The following is an 18,543-nucleotide window of genomic DNA, read 5'->3' as shown; positions in this document are numbered from 1 at the left end:
GCAGCACTGCTGGTCACAGCTGACCTCCAGCTGGAGCGCTCACAGGCCAGGGCTTCCCAGCTCTGAGTGTCTATGCCAGAGTTTTTAAGGTTGGCTTTGAGCCCATCTTTAAATCTCTTTTCCTGCCCGGCAACACTCTGGGGCCAGGGGTTCTCATCACCTTGATTTTCTCTCAGGAGTTGAAAAAGGTGTTTATTTTGTCAGCACATCTTATTGAATGCTTGTGAATACCTAAAACATTGATGTTTGGATCCTCAGTCAGAAAGAATGAAAGACATATTGACTGGTTTTCTCTTGCCAGGTAGAACCAACTAGTTCATAAGAGACAAAAAATTCTGTCTGCAGGGATACAATTACTAGGAAACCACTACCATAAGTGGCCAAAAGAATACTCATTAAAATCCAAAGTAAGAAATTCCCAGAAAGTTTAAGATGATGCCAATTATTCTGTGAAATAAGTGGTGAACCTGAAGTATGAGAACAAGCAGAAGAAGGAAGGTAAATAGAGAAATGCCTTCAATAATAATGAAGCTGTGGTATATTGTGTCAAAATATGCCTTAGACCAGTGGTTTTCAACCTGTGGATCCCCAGGTATTTCGGCCTACAACTCCCAGAAATTCCAGCCAGTTCATCAGCTGTTAGGTTTTCTGGGAATTGAAGGCCAAAACATCTGAGAACTCACAGGTTGGGAACCACTGCCTTAAAATCATAAAGTCATAGAATCATAGAGTTGGGAGATACCTTATGGGTGATCCAGTCTGACCCCCTGCCAAGAAGCAGGAAAATTGTCTATGGATGGATGGATGGATGGATGGATTTAAGAGATTTATTCTTACAAAGAGGAATCTCCTGTTAAACAAGCAGATTTTTCATTTAGTTTCATTTGCTTTGCCCATTGAAATTTATGTGGCATTTGCAATACATTAATTAATACAATATCAAAATGCCAGGATCCAGAAAAGGAACAGATAGATATCCAATGAGCTTGTAGGAAAGCCGGAGGAATTCATTTTTCCACCTTAAGTAACAGCCAAGAAATTATTTCTCTTTATGAATTTCATATACAAAAGCCAACTAGACTAGCAATTGAATATTACATTGATATTAGAGAGATGGCAAGTTAGTTTATTGCAATGCAAAACAGGTTTGTAAGGAATATTAGAAGCTGTCCACTTGTGGCTTTTGCTTTACCTTGTCCTGGCTAGGTCAGCAAGGCATTTCAGATGAGCAGATCATGATTGGACTAGCCCAGCAAGGACTGCCTGAGGAGTTTAAAGGTTCTATGGCTTGGATCATGTTCTTTTTGTTCCACTACATTGAAGTCACTCAGCCAACACGAATAGATGAAAATTGTACTATACACGTGATTTCCATCCTTTATAACACGTTAGTGTTTACGGTGTATAACTCATGCTTTGGATACCCTCTGTATATCCATTCCCATTTGTTTCATTATATACCAGATGGCATATTTATAGTATCAAGGTCTACTCAAGAATATTAGTGCCTGTAGCTGCTACATGCTACTCACCATGACCTTTGAAAAAAAGGTACTCATAACAATATTTTTGAAGGAGAACCTCTGATTTACATTGGAGAATTAATCTATATGGTCTCATGAGTACAATGTGATTCATATAATAATTTTGCCCTGTGTTAATCTGGAGAAATCATTACTGAATACAAAAGTCTGATTCAGTCCTCATAGTCTGTTTAGTCCATGGTCTTTCCACTCAGGAGGAGGGAGAGGGACAAAAGCTTTCACTTACCATAACACCAATTGCAAATGGTAACTTATGTTTCAAATTAGTTGGCGTTTGTTATTTTTTTCCCTCTTAGGTAGGGGTTAAAGAAAGCTGTTCATGAGAAGTCCAGCCACAGTATACAAGTCCCCTTGGAATTAGTTGGAAGAACTCCTGATGAGTTCACCCCTGTTTGTGCATTAACTTTGGGATGAAAGGTTGGCCACAGACATGTGAGACTCAAACCAAGTTTTCCAAAGTATGACACAATATGATGGAAGTGTATGCATCTCAAAGAAAATGACTTTGTGAGCCCAGAAACATAATTAAAAACAAAAAAAGCTCTGAGATTCCATTTGACATTTTACAAAGAATTGTTGACTCCAGAGGCCAACACTTGCAAGAAGGAGCAGGTCAGGGAAGAAATGAAACCAACTGAGCTTGTGATGCACAGTAGACACTAGAAGTTAGTCTGAGGGCTAAGGATAGTCCCTGGCCATGTGCCTCCATTCATATCAGAATTTGTGTGTGTGCTCAAGTTGCCCCTTGATTTATGGTGATCACATTAATTCAGAGAAGTTCTTGCAACTCCTTCCTCTGAAATATTGCCTCCAGTACTTGATATGCATTTGTGGTTTCCCATACAAGTACTAGCCAGGGCAGATCCTGATTATCTGGTAGTGTTTTTTTTTTTTTTACCTTTGCTGAATCTTGGCCAGTTTGGGGCTAGAATCCGTCGTGACTTACACAAACGTAGCAAAGCATTATGATAAAACAAAGCAGTGTGTGAGAGCTAGTGTGGTGTAGTTGTTTGATTAGGATTCCAAGAGACCAGAGTCTGAATCTCTATTCAGCTGTTGAAACTTGCTGGCTGACCTTGGGGAAGTCATACTTTCTCTCAACTAAGAGGAAGGCAATGACAAATCTCGTCTGAATATATATTTGCCAAGAAAACTTTAAGATAGTATTGCAATCAATCTGAGTGGAGTTGAAAAAAAAACACAAGGTAGCAAATGCTGTTTTTGTAGCAGTGTGCAATGGGAACAGTAGGGCAGAAGATAAGATCACTTCCACAACATGAGAAAACTGGCCCTCCAGCTCCTGAACAGCTCAAAAGTTGGTAGAGCCGCTTTCTCTCTTCTAAGGCAATCCTGTTTCTGAATGCAGATTAATTGCATTGAACTAGATTATATAGCAGTGTAGATGGGGCCTAAAATGATGTCCCTTGCTGTTCACCATACCATGATCATGGTGCCTACTGCCAATTTGCTCTAGCTGATTGTTCTCATATTTTCTAACAAGAGTTTTTTGTGCACAATATCTATATAAATATTATAGATATGCTTTTTTAAAATGATATTTTTGGAGAAAATACATTTGAAAGATGTGTTTTGAAGAAAATGAGTTAAGTTCAATGTGCACCAGACCTTGGAAAGTTATCCACAGCACAGATGGATATAATGGTAAACTGAATCCATCTAAAACAGAGCAGAGTCTGAGAGCATTATCCTACTGAAGTTTGTGTTGCAACAGGAATTTCTTTCTTTCCTCCTTGCAACCTTTTGAATCACCCGAAAACCAGCTGCATGTTGTTTCCAAACATTTGTGTTCAAATGTTTGTGCAGATTGAAAACTTGGTATAGAATTGAGATGAATGGAGAAATACATTAACCAAGATTTATCCATCCTTTGTCACAACCTGTGTGAACTTGCAAGAAAATCTTAGCCAAGTAGAATTTGGATCCCTATTATACACAACTGAAAAATACACCAAAAATGAATCAAAATTATTTTAATATAGTGGCAGAAAATTCTTCTGAAGCATTTTACTGTAACTTACTAAATAATTTTAAATTTGAAAACTTAAGTGATGTGTAGATAAACCTGAAGCACAGACCAACTCACAGGCTGTCAGTCTTTAATCTACATATTGGAGTCAAAATATTTAGGAAATGTTTAGGAAAGCCTTCCTTTGCTTTCTTTTCTGTATTTTGTATCAGCAAATTTTAAAATGTAGGTTAACATTTCAACAGGTTTTTGTACTTTTTAAGCACAATACAATTTGTCAATCAACAAGGTATTTATTCCACTATTGAGAAAACTGTTTTTGACCTTTATAACAAGCGGTCTAGGCCGGGTCTGGAAAAAAAAATGCAATCCTTCCATTCCATGTGCTGATTTTCTTTTCATGAGGCAAGAGCTATGGGCAAGTGAACTAAAATAGCTGTTTGAAAATACTGTGCTCAAGTACATTCCCTACATGCATTTATTCGCATTTCTAAAAAAATAAAGATTTCAGCAGCAAAGCTATAGTACCTTGCAAAGAACTGGGATGTGATCATAGAGCCTTCAAATTGTGCTCGCTATATCTCTGAATTCACGGAGAGGAAATTCCCTTTCCTTTCTCTACCATAAGCTTTGACCTCCTTCTATGACTAAATTGTGGCCAGTCATATAATCTGAAGCTTCAGATGCCAAGTATACGACTGCTGCTTGCAAGTCTGTCACTTGAGCGAGCCTTCCAGCTGGAATATCTGTGAGCCAGCGCTGCACAAGAGGCTTCAGCTCCTCAGAATGGATGAGCGGTGTGTCTACAATCCCCCTGTTTTGAAAAAAGCACAACAGACACAAGACCTCTTGTTACAACTTTTTTTTTTCAAATGGGGTAAATACATAAATTAGAAAGAGCCTCTGGATACTAAACAGAATTGTAAAAAACACAAACAATGTAAAGATCCTTAGGTTCATATACCCTAACCTGCCTGGCAAACAAGCATCAGAATCTTCAATCATGATTCTCCTTAAATATTCTTTAATGCCACCTCTTACTGATCATTCTCACACTTCATTATTGCATCTTTCATGTATTTCCACATTAGTGATGCATTAGTTAGCATAATGCCCCAATTGAAATATTTGCCACAAAAACAATCGCATCACGTAAATTGGAAGTGACTTGCAACGAGTTATCTACAAATTGATGGGGGAGGTGGCACGGACATGCCAATTATTCTATTTATTAGCATGCGCAGCAGAGGAGATTATGCAATATGTTTGTACACAGCTGAGCAAATAGAAGCAGTTTAAATTCTGGTATTTCAAGAGAAGCTATAAACCTGAATTGTTCTTTACTGAATGTAAACTGAAAGTTCACATTAAACAGAATTGTTCTTTTCGAGAAACCATCATTTAGTCAAACCTTAATAGTATTTCCTGTTCATTTACAATAAAACATTCATTGGGAAATGTTTCCAATTGCCCCCCTCCCAAAATGAAAGGAAACCAGAAAATCCACCCACATCTGGTGAGTATTTAGTGTATAACAATAACTGATTTGTTACCCTCCTCCTTAAGAACATATTTGTATTTTGTGAAATGTTATAATTTCTTTCCCCAGCCCCTGTACAAATATATTTACATAACTGTGCCTAACAAGAAATTACATTTAACTTCTCAGAAATGACAATAACGAAAACCTGAACTGCCAATTCCACTTCATTAGTGGGGTAGAAATGCATTCCAAATGTTAATAAAAATTCCAACATGCTGATAAATTAGCGCTTCTAAGGAGCATGTGACACCTTGGTTAACATATTCAACCTCAATTATATTTCTCTTCAGCACCCTGTTATCTGGAACCTTTGCTGGCAATCAGAGGTGCTGTTTTTCAGCGGCCAATTTTCTAGATAATGTAGCTTATCAACACTGTGGGTAAACTTGCCAATGAAATCAGGCTGCACTGAACCACACACGCGCTAATTGCATCTCTTTTTTATGCATATTTACAGACTGTCACTTCAAAGAAATCAGTGGCCCATTGAGGCACCCAGTTAGCTGGAAGAATTGCCTCTTGCAAATGAAAATTAGCAAACAAGCTAGTGATAAATATGAAATGAACAAAGTCTCCAAATGCCGTTTTGTTCTCAAACTTCGTCCCTCATCCCAATTTATACGTCCAAAGAAATAGCTTTTCAAAACACGCTGGATTCTGGGAATGAGATCTTCTCCCCCACTTCCCCATACTTTTGTTTTAAAAGGAGGCCTGTTTACCATATTATTTCATGGATTTGATGCAGCTTTGCCCTTCTTCTCATTGACATTTTTTTATTTCATTATTTTTGCTAACTGGGGGCAGTCTTTAAACATTGCAGCTGTCCTCAGTTTTGGTTGCTGCTTTTTGCCCCCAGATTGAAACTGACAAAATACAGCTTAGCTCTTCATAAATAATAGTACACAAGGGCAACTTGAATGACCTCAGGCACTAGCCTACATATCAAAGTAATATTATAATCACAATATTATTTCCCCTAACCAGTTGTTCCTACCCCTTGTGTGTAATGCTTGCTTGCTAGGGAAAAAAGCAATTTCAAAACATCAACAGGCTTTGCTAACTACATCTCATTTTAAACATATCAGACACACACATTGCAAAATGATACTGTCCTGACAACAATATTACTATATTTACTACTACTATGTGGAGTAGAAATGTCTCTTCTTACTTAGTTTATTTGCAATGAGCATTTCTCAGCCACACAAGTGCCAAGCCAGCTTTTCAAGCATTTAACTGAGGACCTCCGCTTCTTTTTAAGGAAGCATTAGCAAGGAACTCTGTGTTCCTTGTGATTGTAGTTCATTTTGCTGAAACTAGCAAGCACTCCTTTTACACCTGGAAAACCATCTGTCTTTGATATCCAACTCAATAGCATCTATACTTTTATAGAGAAATATTCAGTAACTGACCAAGAAAAAAAGAGAGATATAGAAAGAACAACTTTGCTTTACCTTTTTACTAATCAAAATGCCATTTCAATAAATGATCTTATTTCCAGTATGAGAGTATCTGTCATAGGCCCCTTCTACACTGTCATATAATCTAGATTATCCAATCAGATAATCCACATTATCAGTTTTGAAATGGATTATATGAGTCTACACTACCAGATAATCCAATTCAAAGTAGATAATCTGGATTCTATGAAGCTGTGTAAAAGGAGCTTTAGGCCCCTTCTACACTGCCATATAAAATCCAGATTATCTGCTTTGAATTGGCAGTGTAGACTCATATAACCCAGATCAGTGTAGACTCATATAACCCTGTAAATAATGTGGATTATCTGCTTTGATCATCTATATTATATCTCAGTTAGAAGAGGAGATACTCTGATAAGAGTGTGCAACGTGATCTTTTGGAACCTTAGAGCAAAACTTTCCAAACCGTTTGTCGTAACACATTAGCATGTTGGATGCAATGTGTAGGTGTGTCATTTGAAGGTAAAGAGAAACTTTAAAATCTGTATGAAATAAGCATATATTTTTTTAAAAAAATATATAAATGATAGGTTTTCATGAGATATATTGTGTCCCTGTACAATTAATATATCTGTTTGTACCTCTTATAAGGGGTTGGTTTAATGCCTGGTTTGCTAGTAACACCAAATTACTATGTTGCAAAATGATGCATGTCTAAAAACTGTGTCACTGACATGAAATGTTTGGAATGCTCTGCCTTAGAGACTAACTGAGAGAACTAAATTGATAGCATGAACTTTTGTAGATGGAGGATGCTTCTGAACTGCAGATCCCACTTCAACTGTCATGGCTTAATGCTATGGAATCATGGGAGTTGTTGTTTTTCAAGCTCTTTAGCCATCTCTGCCAAAGAATGCTGGTGCCTCATCAAACTACAAATTCCAGGTTGCCACAAAATTTAGTTATAGCAATTAAAGTGGTGTATTTCATTGATTCTACAGAGTAGAGTCAGGATGAGCCTGCTTCCTCAGATGAGATGCATCTGAGGAAGTAGACTAAGTCTACAAAAGCTTATGCTACCATCTTTGTTTGTTCAGGCCCCTTTTACACTGCCATGTAATCTAGATTATCTGCTTTGAACTAGATTATCCACCAATGTTGACTCAGGGCCCTTCCACACAGCCTTATATCCCAGAATATTAAGACAGAAAATCCCAACATTTCTGCTTTGAACTGGGTTATTTGAGTCGACACTCAGATAATGTGGGATTTCCTGTGTTGATATTCTGGGATATAGGGCTGTGTGGAAGGATCCTCAGATATCCAATTCAAAGCAGATAATGTGGTATCTGCTTTGATAATCTGGATTATATGGCAGTGTAGAAGGGCCTAAAGTACTAAAAGATACCTTTTCCTACTGATATTCCAGGCTAACATGGTGGCATCTTTAAATTTCACTCTGATACAGTCGTCCATCTCAATCCTTTCTCTAATAATAATAATAACAATTATTATTATTATTATTATTATTATTATTATTATTTCTTACCTGCTTCTCCTTGTCGCTCAAGACAGGTTACAAAATAATTAAAACACATAAACCTTGGAGAATATCACAGATGCACATATTAAATATATTTCTATAAAAATACATATTAAACATATTTCTAAAATATGTATTAAATTACACAAAACAGATATCATTTATTAACTGCATTTATATACCGCTTTTCTCACCCATGAGGGGACTCAAAGTGGTTTCCAACATAAAAGATTAAACAAAGGACACACATTTAAAATTCATGTTTAAAACCTGCCTGGGTAGGTCTGCCAGAAGATATGGATTTAAATTCCAACAGTTCATTTAGCTTTCAAAGGTCTTGACAGGTATTTTTAAGATGGCTGATGAAAAGGCAAGATGGAGTAACCACCCCCAAAGGACCTAAGTAATAGTGGCAAATTGTACAGGAAGCAATCCTTTAGGTAACCTGGATCCAAATCATGTAGGGATTTAAAGGTTAAAACCAACACCTTGTACTTTGCCCAGAAACTAATTGGTGGCCAGTGGAGTGCCTTTAGGATAGGTATAATATGCTCACTCCTAGATATTGCTGTAACCAGTCTGGCTGTCATGTTTTGAACCAACTGGAGTTTCTGAACTTGGCACAAGTACTTGGTTTTATATTATATATTAATGTTTTTAATTGTATTTATGATATTGTGTGCATCGAATTGTGGCCCTGTAAAACTGCCTTGAGTCACCTGTGGGCTGAGAAAGGCGGTATACAAATACAGTAAATAAATAAAAATAAATAAATACAAAGTTATCCCAATATAAACCGCATTGTAGAAGTCCAACTTTGAGATTACCAGTGTGTGTACTACCATCTGCAGGTCCTCCAAATCTAGGAAAGGGCACAGCTGGCATATCAGTTGAAGCTGATAGTAAACACTCCTGACTGTTGCATCTACCTGGGCTGACGTTTGGAGAGACTGATCCAGGAGCACTCCCAAGCTGTGAACACCATCTTTCAGGGGGAGTGTAACCCCATCCAGAACTGGTTGAAACAACATCTCCATCCCCAGATTAGGACCCTTGATGGCAACCACCTCTGTTTCATCTGGATTCAGTTTCAATTTGTTTTTCCTCATCCAGCCCGTTACCTCCTCCAGGTATTCATTTGAAGGAGATACACTATCCTTAGTTGAAGCTGTTTTTGAAAGCATGAAGAAAAATATTTGGGTATCATCAGCATACTGATAACACCTTGCCCCATGCCTATGGATGGTCTTTCCCAGTGGTTTCATGTAAATATTAAAAAGCATTTGGGATAGAATGGCACTTTGTGGGATATCACATAGCAGCTCCTTTTTTGAGGAGCAGCTATACCCAAGCACCACCATCTCTCTGATCTCACAGACTGAAGCAAGATGAGTTGTTTTCAAAGGAGAGCAGAGTGATGAATGGTGAACCGCAAGATGGATAGTGTAATTCTATTTTTCAGTTTTGCATTTGGTTTTTTAAAAAATATCTCTGTGTCTTTTAACAATTTTATGCAAACCTTTTATCCCAGGGGGAAAATAAATAAATATCCGGCTGCTACTACCATCCCACTGGCATGGGCCAGAATCATGCAGATGTTATTGCAACTCCCAGCAGCCCTAGCTAGTTCAGTTAGTGGGAGATGCTATCCAGAACCACTAATTTTTGCTTCTTCTGGGGTATAGCATTCATCATACAGCAGCCCTGCAGAAAGCAGTAGCCATTGCCTGAATTCTATGACTTATTCACAGCTCATATGGTCAAATTTTTGAAATCAGATCTTTATTTATGCCATGGTGGGCATGAGAAATCCAAGTTTTATTTGAAAGATAACATCATTTGGGCTTGTTCCTTTTTCAAAATAGTAATCAGTAGTGAACAGTAACAGAACAAAGAACAATATGGTTGAAAACACATTTTCAAGTTGTTCTATAAATATGAGACATCCTCCAGTACTGCACACTGCTTCTGAAAAAGGCTTGGTGCCAAAGATGGGCAATTTAATGCTGGAGATGGAAAAACCCTTTTAGGCAAATTTTTTGTTGGCTCTTAACCATTCTGAACAGTGACAAGTGCCAATGCATTAATTCCCTGCCATGTCAGGAATGCAATGCTGTTGTTTGACAATGGTGTATCACACTGTAGGTTCCTTAGTGGGAGATGCAGAACTGACATTTTGCTTTCGATGCACAGGCTGATTTAAGACTTGAGAAGCCTTTGACAATACCCATATCATACCAATGTGTGCATGAGATGGTGTTGTTGTGTGTTTAAGTGTACCACTTGTTACCCACTCCAGTGAAATTGTTAGATGTGTTCATCTTCCATCGTGGGGATGGGGGTGGGAGGAAAAGGGAAATGCCATTGGTGTATAAGTTGATTTCTTTCAGATGAGTTATTAATTTGAATGATTTAAGTACACTTCATTTACCCAGGAAGTGTTTAATCAGTACAATCCACTTAATTGGGACAGCTCCCAAGAAACTAGATATAAGCCCAGAGATATTTAAGAGCAACTGCTGTTGCTTAATGGGGATGGTAATGCTGGTTAATTGGGATGCCTTTGAGTGATAGAGTGGTGCTTAGTTCTTCCCTCTAGTGTACTTTTATGCCAATTCCTTCTCTACACAAAAACGTTTTGCCCTCCTCAGTGTTGAGAGTCATCCTAGATTGAGATCATCAGCAGCCTAGATCTCCTGCAGCTTGTACTAATCCAGATTAGTGAGGAATTTTTGAAACCATTTTTGCTTGAATAGTTTATTTGTAGTATGCAGTCATTCTCACAAAAGCTTTTTCAGCTATGTGTTAACACAAGAGCTGAAAGTGCATTGAGCATAAATGATGGTTTTGATGGTAATCATTTTGTTCAGAAAGAACATTTTGTGCAGAAAATAGTTTCATTTGGTGTAAAATATATTTTCCTATGCAAAATGTTGTTTTCTGGTTAAAGAGTGAGGGTTGTACAACAAACCTTTTTTTTACACAAATTGCCTTTTTCCACAGAAAAAAGGCCAATGTATGGAAAATCTTCAAATATATATAAAATTCTCATGAGCTTACCCAGTTAGGAGAAAACTTTTAAAATTAGTTACTCTTGTGTGAAAGAAAGTAATAACCAAAGACGTACATCTTTATCAACAACATCTCCTACTGGATTCATTCCAACATACTTTTCTGGAGATTTAGTTAGTCTACTTAAAGAAGTCTTAACGTGACGTTCTGTAATGCTGCACAATTCAGTGGAAACCTCTCTTAATCACTTTTCACCTTAGTCTAACTTCACCTCATTATTACATGCTGCCATTGAGGTTACAGTCCATCCCTTCCACACACACACACACACTTGCCAGTTTGACATTACATTATTCATGAGCTCATACTATTGTGTTCAGCTCCCAAAGTTGGGGCTACCATGGGAACATTTACATGGCATCCCCGTCGGCAGGAGGTAGGGAGAGGTGAGGGACTAATCCCCCACACCACATTCAGTTTCTGAAGATGGGGACACCCTGTGAACATCCCCACCTTCAGGACGTGAGCTGAAGCAAGCCAAGTCATCACCACCCGCATCATACCCAACTTCCAAAGATGGGGGTGCCCCGTGAACATTCAGATAGAAGCCTCATTCTCAGGTTGTGAGCGAAGAAGGGCAAGTCATCACCACCTACACTATTCATGCCTCATGAAGTTGGGGCTACTCTGTGGACATTCACAAAGTAGCCCCATCCTCAGAAGGAGAGGAGAGCCAAATCATCAAATCCCATAAAGTGCCTCATCCCAAAAATGGGGGCACCTGTGAAAATTTTCACAGCAGCACTATTCTCACTTGAAGGGAGAAGTCATCACCACCTATGCCCAAAACAAAAGCAAAGAAGCAGACGGAGTAGTCAATATTTCTGGATCTTGCCATTTATTGAAAGGGTGAGTAATCACCCTTGAAGATTCCAGGAAGCTTCAAAGAGAGACAATTTATTCATTTTCCCGCAGGAAGAGGGTGGTCCAGAGAAAATAGGAGGGCTGGATCTGGGTAGGAAAATAGTCTTTGGAATTGTACAGGGCACTACACCGTATCCTGCACTGTAATCTACTGCTAGATGAAGGCTTCCGAGTCAGCCCATGCATTACGGGGTCAAACCTAAGGCTAAAGAGACCCCACACACTATACATCACTTGGGGAGGGGGGGTATGAGAGGGACCAAATTTTCTGTTGTGCCTCTCCCTCCCTTCTCCCTCCTCTTCCTCATATGTGGAAGAAGAAGATAAGGATGGAAAATATATTTTGTATTAATTATTTCCGGGTCAAAAAACATTTCCTTACAGTTGAGAAATCATTTTGGGAAGTATAATAGAACAGCAAGATTTTCACAGAGTTTTCTACTGGGTGGTTTAGAGGAATTCTCTGAGAACTATGTGATATATGTACACCCACAATATCACTATTAGCCTCCAATACTAGTCCTAGGCCCATTTCATACTACACAATTTTAGCACTATACTGGGGTTTGCAGTTTGGTGAAGCATAGAACTTTCTGGCTGAGTATTAAATGCATTTCCCTAAACTGCAAATCCTAGGATTGCAAGGGTTAGAACCATGCCAGTAAATTGAGAATCATAGGGCTATTATTGAGTAGTGTAAAGAGGCCCCCAGTGCCCTTTGCTCTTAAGAATGCTAAATGACATATCAGTTGGTCCTCCAAATCAATGAATTTTGTATCCATGGATTCAACCATCTATGGCTTGAAAGTATCCCCCCCCCCCAAAAAAAAAAAACCCTTCCCAAAACCAAACTTTAAATTTATACAAGGTACACCACTAACTCCAGCTTCTGCCAACCTAGCAGTTCAAAAACATGCAAATGTGAGTAGTTCAATAGGTACCGCTTTGGCAGGAAGATAATGGCACTCTATGCAGTCATGCTGGCCACATGACCTTAGGGATGTCTACAGACAATGCCAGCTCTTTGGCTTAGAAATGGAGATGAGCACTACCCTCCATAGTTGGACACGAGTAGACTTAATGTCAGGGGAAACCTTTACCTTTAGGAAACTTTACACCACTTAATTTTGCCATTGTACCTAATGGGTCTTGAGTATCTATGGATTTTGGTATCCACATGTTGTCTTGGATCCAAACCACAGTGGATACCAAGGATCCACTTTATATTCTAAGGTAAGAAGCACAAAAGAAATGTACCAGGACATCTAAAAACAGGTCAAAATACACATTCATAGGGTTGTGTGGTTACAGTCCTTTCCCAATGAAAACCCTGTAGAATGGGGACTGTGGGATTAAAAAAAACCCTGTTATATTTTCCCTCTCATCTTTAAGCCTTCAAAAATTAGGTAAAATGTAATTTGTAATGAATATATTTTTTTAGAAACAAAATAATACCTAGGTATCCTGTAATTGCTACTCCTGAACAGTACCTCAATTATAGTGGCATAATGTGCCTTTTAAACTGCCTATATATTTGTCTAAGGTAAAAGGTGGGGAGACTGGGGGGTGGGGGAAAGCATTGTCTATTAAGTGTCAAAAGTCTTTTCTTTAACCACAGAAGACTTGGACAGTAGTAAGGAAATATTTCATCTGGAAAAGAAATGTTAAAAACCACCCTTCACACAACTAGAAAACCTGTTATCAAATGATAGAATCTTTTCAAAATCCCTAAGTGTATGCAGCGATAGGGGTGGCTTTCTGATAAGTGATTATACTTGCGGTAGGCTGACAGAATTTTTTTTTAAAGAATGCAAGTTTTCCTAATTCACAACTTTGTTTGGCTACATTATCCTCAGCTAAAGATTTTATTTAATTTGTATCATCTTGTTTTTCTCTCTGCTCAGAAAAGGTGATATCATTAAGTGCAAATTAATTTATCTATTTTGCTGTCTCCCACATGGGGAGTTTTTGAGACATCAACTTCTATTTGTACAGTTTAAGAAAAAATGTCCAGATTTTTGTAAAGTCCTATCAAAAAGAAAAGGAAACATATTCTGCCCTACACAAGTTCAAGGTACATAGAGGACCTTACTATGATCCCTTCCACACAGCTGTATAAAATCCCACATTATTTACTTTGAACTGGGTATATGGCAGTGTGGGCTCAGATAACCCAGTTCAAAGCAGATATTGTAGGATTTTTTGTTTTGATATTCTGGGATGTAGGGCTCTGTGGAAGGGTCCTCCTGAGCTATAACAAATGAGCAACCTGCCAGACCAAAAAGAGATCCCAGCCTTAAACGATTATCACAAACTTAACTGAATCTTCTGGGATTCAAAGACAGACTTTTACGAACAAAGACATTTAGACTCATCTGCAGTTTTAATGTTTCCCACATTCTATATATTTTAAATATCGAGTTTTTTTCTGTTTCTATTGTGAAATTAGGAAATTTCTTTTTTTTAAAAAGTAACAGAATTTGTACACATTCCTATATTTTACTTACGGAGAAATGCAGTTCACTCTCACTCCTCTGTTGATCCACTCGGTCCCCAGTGTCTGAGTTAACTTTACAACACCGGCTTTCGAAGTATTGTATGCCAATTGCTTCTGGGGATGGGGAACTGCAAGGAGGTGGGGGGAAACAGAAATATTTATTATAGTATATAGTAAAGGAGAAATAGTAAATGCAACTACAATAGGTATAGGTTTTGCAAACCATCATACCTTTCCGTAAATGTTTCTATGATTGTTATGTTGACTTTTAGATCAGCAAATTGAAAAGCTGAGCACAAACAGGGAAAGTATATAAAGCTCTTCCAGTATTTAATGTTAGTACTAAACAGTTCAGTAAGACTTGTTCCCAACTGGAGATTAACTATAGTGCAATAACAGCTACGGAATATGTGCAATGATTGCTGGAATGGGCCCGGATTACAATTATGGTTGATATGATTTGAATAGTAAATGCAATGTTTCTATATGTTTTAATGTGCATTAATTTTAAATTTTGACTTAAATGTATTTTAACTACATGTTGTCCAAAGGCACTGAATAATTGCCTGTATGTAAAGTTGCCTTGAGTCCCCTTTGGGGTAGAGAAAGGCGGGATATAAATAGGTTAAATAAATAATAAATAACTAAGCAGGCATAGACTTGCAAATTGAGGATAGATCCAGACCTATTAAAAAGACAGGAAGGGCCATATTTTGTTTCTGTTCTTTCCAATTTTAGGAGATTCATTCACATTTTGTTTAATCCGGAATATTTTTTGTTAATACAATCAGAGGCTTTTTAGATGAATGCCCCTTGACAGTTTATTTTTGACCCAGTATAATCAGAGGCCACAATGGTGCAGCGGGTTACACTGCTAAGCTGCAGAACTTGCTGACCAGAAGGTTGGCATTGCAAATCTTCAGGACAGGGTGAGCTCCCTTTGTTAGTCCCAGCTTCTGCCAACCTAGCTGTTGAAAAACGTGCAAATGTTAGTAGATCAATAGATACCGCTTTGGCAGGAGGTAACAGGGATTATGCAGTGATGCTGGCCACATGACCTAGGAGGTGTCTATGGACAACACCAGCTCTTCAGCTTAGAAATGGAGATGAGCACCATTCCCCAGAGTTGTATTCTATTAGACTTAATGTCAAGGGGAAACATTTACCTTTACTATAATAAGTAAAACAGGAACAAAATATGGATTTTTTAAATCAGTCTGAATCTGCCCTAACCATGTAATCTTATGCAGAAGTACTCAAAAATAAGTCTCACAGAGTTCAATAAGACTTAACTCCCATATATATGGTTCCTGCCTAAGACATCATCAAGGAAGATTATTATTTAATTTGAAAATCTATTTATATGGTCAAATAAAACTAACACTGAGTTATATAATATTCAGCAGTTATACAGATATTGGTACGCTTGTGTCCCCAAAATGCCAATCTCTCTTAGTATCTTGACTGTTGGATGTTATGGGTGGGGAGAAAATAAAAGCACAGATGTCACATGTCAGTCACAAACTAAAATGATCGGCTTTGTTAATTATAATGTTCAGGCATACAAGCTACATTTGTATGCTCTGGTTGCCCTGCCCCTTTCCTGATCTACCTGCAAAAATAACATCTTATTTTTAGCAACTAAATCCTTATGATAACCTTTTGAAAACAGAGTGGGGGTCATAGAGCGCAATATTGAATTTATTTTTCCTAAAAATGAGAGAAAAATAGGACTGTAGTGGTGCTCAGTGTCATAATACTACCTAACACCTATTTCTTTCTCTGAGAACAAATTTTAAACCAAAACACAATGCTTTTGGGGAAAAAATACCAATAGGGGATTTCAAAAGGTAGGATTTCACAAGAAGACATGTATTCCTTAACCCACAATTTTATTCCATTGTTTCTTTTCCTTTTCTCATTTTTTATTGCATGTGTGAATTGTTATACTACACATTATGCCCCAGCTCTCAAAGCTGTCTCAGATTTCAGGTCAAAAGAGTCAAGCCATCACGTCCAGAAATGCAAGATACTCCACTTAGGCAGAAAAAATGAAATGCAAAGATACAGAATGGGGGACGCCTGGCTCAATAGCACTACGTGTGGAAAAGCTCTTGGGAATCCTCGTGGACAACAAGTTAAACATGAGCCAACAATCTCATGCAGCAGCTCAAAAAGCCAATGGGCCTGCTTAAAAAGGACTCTAGTGTCTAGATCCAGGGAAGTCATGCTACCTCTCTATTCTGCCTTGGTCAGACCACACCAGGAGTACTGTGTCCAATTCTGGCCACCACAGATGAAGGGAGATATTGACAAGCTGGAATGTGTCCAAAGGAGGATGACTAAAATGATCAAGTGTCTGGAGAACAAACCCTATGAGGAGTGGCTTAAAGAGCTGGACATGTTTAGCCTGCAGAAGAGAAGGCTGAGAGGAGACATGATGGCCATGTATAAATATGTGAGGGGGAGTCACAAGGAGGAGGCTTGTTTTCTGCAGCCCTGGACACAAACTACTGGGAAGGAGATTCCATCTGAACATTAGGAAGAATTTCCTGAGTGTGGTGGAGGCTCCTTCTTTGGAAGCTTTTAAACAGAGGCTGGATGGCCATCTGTTGGAGGGTGTTTTGAGTGCAATTTTCCTGCTTCTTGGCAGGGGGTTGGACTGGATGGCCCATGAGATCTCTTCCAATTCTATGATACTAACTTTGGGCAAACAAATCACTTCCTCATCAAAACTCCATTTTCAAAAAGCACAGGATCTGACCGTAATATTTGACATTCAGTACACATTAATTGCCATTTCCCTTCTTTATTTTTTAATGTTTGAATAGAAATAATGTTTATGTTGATGGAGTCAAGATACAATTTTATATTAGAAAAAAGGTTTACAATAAATGTAAAAGAACTACAAATTATCGAGAAGTTGTTTCTGTATGACAGAATGTGAGCAATCCTATAATAAAACCAGAAAATTCAACCAAATAAAAACATTTTATTTAATAAAGCATCAAAGAGAGTAATAAATGAATCCTTCAGATATATGTCTTTTTCTTGCCTCCCTCCATTCTTTTTCTCTCTCTCTCTTAAATCAATATAGTGGAAAATGCAGGCATAAAGAGATGCAAATAAAGAACTTTTTGTAAAGTTACACAAAAGCATGTAAAAACATACCACAATTTGAAATCAGACATAAGACAGTGGTCCTAGCCAGTTGTTGCCTCCCTTTTTTCCACAACATAATAAAACTTGATTTATAACATAAAATGCTTTTTTAAGCTCTTTGCTTTTTAAGAGTGGAATCGTTTTTACAGATCTAGCATGTTTATTCAATAAGCTTTTATGACAAATATTTTCCTTCCATTGCTGTTGTTTTGTCTGGCGTGCCACATTCAGCACTCCATGTGGGCTGGAGAAGAGGAGAGGAATCTAATTTCTTGATTAATTACGCTGCTCAAGATCCAAGTTACATACAACTTTGGTAGTTAACCTCATCACCTTGCAAAACTAGCACCTGCTAAAGTTTCCAAATATGTCGGTGTATGATAAATTACTGTGTGTTTGCTGAGAGGAGGCAACGGCTTTTGCATCTTCCCCATCTGAGATTTCTATTTGTTTTTGGAAAACTAGAAAAGTATTTATTTAACCAACCGATACCCTCCTGTCTTTTTTTGAACAGACCTACATGGTAGATTTCTTGAGTTGTTTCTGAATGTTGTACTTACAACCTAAATCTCTCTCCATTCCCCTATCTCCATGCCACGTGCAATGTTATTTGTAAAAGATATTTTCAACCAAAATTATTGTGGGTTGCTGTGAGTTTTTCAGACTGCATGGCCATGTTTCAGAAACATTGTCTCCTGACATTTCACCCACATCTATGGCAGATCTCACAACTTCTGAGGATGCCTGCCATAGATGTGGGCAAAATGTCAGGAGTGCTTTTGAAACATGGCCATACAGACCGGAAAATTCACAGTAACCCAGTGTTTCTGGACATGAAAGCCTTTGACAACACAACAAAATTATTCTTTGGATGATTGAGATCACAATAAAAACCTAATATACAATTATG

At 38.0% G+C, this 18,543-nt stretch overlaps 1 protein-coding gene across 2 annotated transcripts in view; it reads right to left on the bottom strand.

Annotated features, from left to right (window-relative positions):
* Positions 1–3,519: 3,519 nt before the first annotated feature.
* LOC132766704 (uncharacterized) overlaps positions 3,520–18,543 on the bottom strand; it is a 63,761-nt gene continuing 48,737 nt past the window's right edge. For both annotated transcript variants that reach the window (XM_060761012.2, XM_060761013.2), the window contains 2 exons: positions 14,482–14,599; positions 3,520–4,345 (listed from right to left, as the gene is read on the bottom strand). In XM_060761012.2, coding sequence (XP_060616995.2) covers positions 4,150–4,345; positions 14,482–14,599 — 314 coding nt within the window. In that variant the 3' untranslated portion in view covers positions 3,520–4,149. The remainder of the gene's footprint in view (positions 4,346–14,481; positions 14,600–18,543) is intronic.

The sequence above is a fragment of the Anolis sagrei genome, chromosome 2, assembly GCF_037176765.1.
Source record: "Anolis sagrei isolate rAnoSag1 chromosome 2, rAnoSag1.mat, whole genome shotgun sequence".
In the NCBI taxonomy this organism is placed as follows: Eukaryota; Metazoa; Chordata; class Lepidosauria; order Squamata; family Dactyloidae; genus Anolis; species Anolis sagrei.
This window is presented reverse-complemented; position numbering and strand designations above follow the sequence as displayed.